The following is a 3,179-nucleotide window of genomic DNA, read 5'->3' on the forward strand; positions in this document are numbered from 1 at the left end:
AAAAAAAAAAAAAAAAAATAGATGAAAAGAGCCTCGAGGCCCTGGGCGCGGGACAGGACCCACCGACGTCAGTGATCTTGGCGCAGATCTCGGTCAGCCGGTCGCCGGGGCTCTTGTCGGGCGTGTTGAGGAAGTGGGGGCGCAGCAGCGACTTCAGGGTGGAGCTGATGGCGATGAGGAAGAGCTTGGTGTGGTAGTCGCACACGCGGGTCACCGTGCAGGGCGACAGCTTGCAGAGCGAGGCCTTCATGGCCAGGATCCGGGTGGAGAGAACCTGGGGGCAGGAAGCCGGGTCACCCCAAAGGGCTGTGGCAGAGGCGCCCGCCAAGGCTCCAGTGGGGAGAAGAGCAGTCCGACCCTGAGCCCAGGTGTTCGGTGAGCCGGGAAAGCTGCTTCACCTCTGAACCTCAGCAACCTCGTGGCAAAATGGGTGCAGAGGACCGGCCACACAGGACCAGGTGCCGGGTCTCGGCTGGGAGCGGCTCTGCCCCGGCGGGGGGTCCTGGTGATGTCTGCAGACATTTCTAGTTCTCATCACTGGGGGTGCCCCTGACAAGTGGAGGCCGGGGAGGCTGCTCAACAGGATGCCCCCACCCCAGAGGCTGCTCCAGCCCCCGATGTCCGCAGTGCCTGCAGGGAGACCCTGGTCTAGCAGGACAGAATTAATGAGTTGAAGCATTCTGGGAGGCTGAGGTTGGAGGATTCCTGGAGGCTGGGAGTTGCAGAGCCTGTGTAACATAGTAGACCTCATCTCTACAAAAAACAGAAATAACTAAAAAACAAAAATGAAACACTTGGCACGCAGTGAGGGCCCAAGGAGGGAGAGAGTGAGGCCTCGCCATCACAAGCGCCGTCACTAGCTACGGATCCCAGCCATGCCGGGGTTTAGCGTCACAGCCCCCTGCCTGGGTCTCCCATGTCTCTCGGCAGGCTGTGCTGTGAGTGGGATTTTTTTCCCGTTTTATCTTCGTATTGGTTCTTGGCGGCATAGAGGAATACGACTGAGGTTTAGAGAGCTGGTCCCATGTGCAGCTGCCGGATGAGCTCGTTAGATCTGAGGTCTTTCGCAGACACTCTGAGATTGCAGGCGCATGACCACATCACTGCAAGAGACCCTTCTGATGGGCGGGCCTCTCTGTCCCCTCTTCTCCTTCCAATGGGCGGGCCTCTGTGTCCCCCCCTCTCCTTCCAATGGGCGGGCCTCCGTGTCCCCTCTCTCCTCTCCTTCGAACGGCCAGGCCTCCGTGTCCGCTCTCTGCTCTCCTTCCAATGGGCAGGTCTCTGTGTGTTCATCTTCTGACTGTGCTAGCTGAGGCCTCACACCACGGGCCTGCCTGGTGTGCACCCTGGAACCCTCTCTCACTCTGAGAGGACGACTTAGAAAGACACCCCCAGACTGGGAACACTGGAGAAGGGAGTCATCCAGGGGGCATCAGGCCTTACCTGTGAAGCTTAACGTGTTACAGAGGAAACTTCCCAAGTGAGGAGGGAAACAAAGTGCTCCTCTGAGGTGCAGCTTTACTGGACAGGCCTCTGGGTGCACACCCCACGCACAGCCTCACCTGCTGCAGGCTACCTGCCCCTCCTGCTCTCCGCCTGCCACAGAGCCCCTGATCTGCCGCAGGGACCCACCACAGCTGCCACAACCCCGTCTGCCGCTGGGACCTCCACGTCTGCCGCGGAGACCTCCACAACTAATGCGGGGACCCCCCTCCCTGCTGCTGGCCCCTCACTGACCACGGGGCCCCTGCCTGCTGCAGGGCCGCCCCACCTGCCACGGGGCCCCACCTGCCACATGACCTCACCTGCTGCAGGGCAGCGGTCTGGCGTGTGTACTCCTCGTGCAGCTTCTCCACCAGGCTCTGCACCATGCTGGGCTGCACGTGCAGCAGGATGTCCCACCAGTCATAGCCGGTCACCATGCAGTACTCCAGCAGGAAAAGCAGGTGCCGCAGTGCCAGTCCCACCTCCAGCGGGTGGCCCATGGAGGGCGAGAGGCGGAGCACGCTCAGCTGCCAGAGACAGAGCCCAGGGAGGGCCGGGTGAGACGTGGGGCTGCAACCTCAGCCGGGAGGGGCATGGGGCCCTGCGGCTGAGGTGCGTGTTGTCGGGGGCGGGGAAGGGACCTGCAGCTCCTCTCCAGGTGGCTCTGGGCCCACCCTGGAAGCAATGAGGCAAGCGAGGCCCTTTATTGAGCCTACTTTGAAGGCTCCACATGGACCCATGGGCCAGTGGACCGGTGGGCCAGCCATGCTTGTGGGCGTGTGGGCCTGTATGTGCACGCCCCCGTGTGCCGGCCCGTGTGCGTGCATGTGTCTGTACTGCCTGCACCTTTCTGTCAGGGTCATGGACAACGCCTCTGGGAACAGGGAAGGAAAACTTCCCGAGCCCTGACTGCGCTGGACGGGGAGCCAGGCTTACACTCGTCTCCTTTAACTGAGGAGTCCACCTCGTGAAAGGCGGTCCTCTCAACAGCTCCTAGCTACGAAGCTCCTAATATGCGCTGAGCCACCCCAGTGACCTCGCTCATCGAGATGAACCCATGGCACAGACGAGGCAGCCCAGGCAGGGGCTGGCGAGGGGCTTGCACCTGCGGTCCCTTCCCCAGGGGGGCGCCTCCCTCTGGCATCCCATCAGTCCCAGCCCCACGTACACAAGCAGCTCACCTTCCCCTGGTTGTCAATGCCCACGAGGGCCAGTGAGGTCCAGGAGAGCTGCATGGCCTTAAAGTGGACGGCAGGGCCTGCGGTGCGGGGGCGCTTGATGGCCGGCTCGTCCACGGGCCTCGGGGTTGCGGAGCTGTAGAAGACGGCCATGGTCTGCAGTGAGAGCCGATGCACGATGTGGACGCTGCCGTCGTGGAAGGCCAAGGCCAGCCCTGCGGGGCATGGGCACTGCTTAGGCATGGGCAGGGCCCGGGACACGCCCACCTGGCAAGGGCCGCCTGCTCTGCAGCGTGTGGAGAGCCAAGGCTGCCCATTTAGGGGATGAGCCCTCCCCGACATCCAGTACCTGTGCCCCCAGCTGCTCCTTCTTCAGTTACAAAGCTCCTGAGCACCAGGGGAGCAGGAGTCAGCAGCCTTGGCCACACTGCTCCCAGCCCCTCACAGCCGGGGCCATGTCCTTGCTGACGTACCACTCAAGGAGCACAGGGGAGGAGGGCACTACAGGTGGGGGAC

At 62.6% G+C, this 3,179-nt stretch overlaps 1 protein-coding gene across 1 annotated transcript in view; it reads right to left on the bottom strand.

Moving 5' to 3' along the window:
• MED16 (mediator complex subunit 16) overlaps positions 1 to 3,179 on the bottom strand; it is a 22,366-nt gene that overhangs the window by 7,390 nt on the left and 11,797 nt on the right. Inside the window, exons 8-10 of the mRNA XM_011971215.1 lie at positions 2,667 to 2,949; positions 1,806 to 2,012; positions 64 to 274 (exon numbers count right to left, since the gene is read on the bottom strand). Of these exons, the coding sequence (XP_011826605.1) occupies positions 64 to 274; positions 1,806 to 2,012; positions 2,667 to 2,949 (701 nt within the window). The remainder of the gene's footprint in view (positions 1 to 63; positions 275 to 1,805; positions 2,013 to 2,666; positions 2,950 to 3,179) is intronic.

This window comes from Mandrillus leucophaeus, unplaced genomic scaffold, assembly GCF_000951045.1.
Source record: "Mandrillus leucophaeus isolate KB7577 unplaced genomic scaffold, Mleu.le_1.0 Scaffold990, whole genome shotgun sequence".
Taxonomy (NCBI): domain Eukaryota; kingdom Metazoa; phylum Chordata; class Mammalia; order Primates; family Cercopithecidae; genus Mandrillus; species Mandrillus leucophaeus.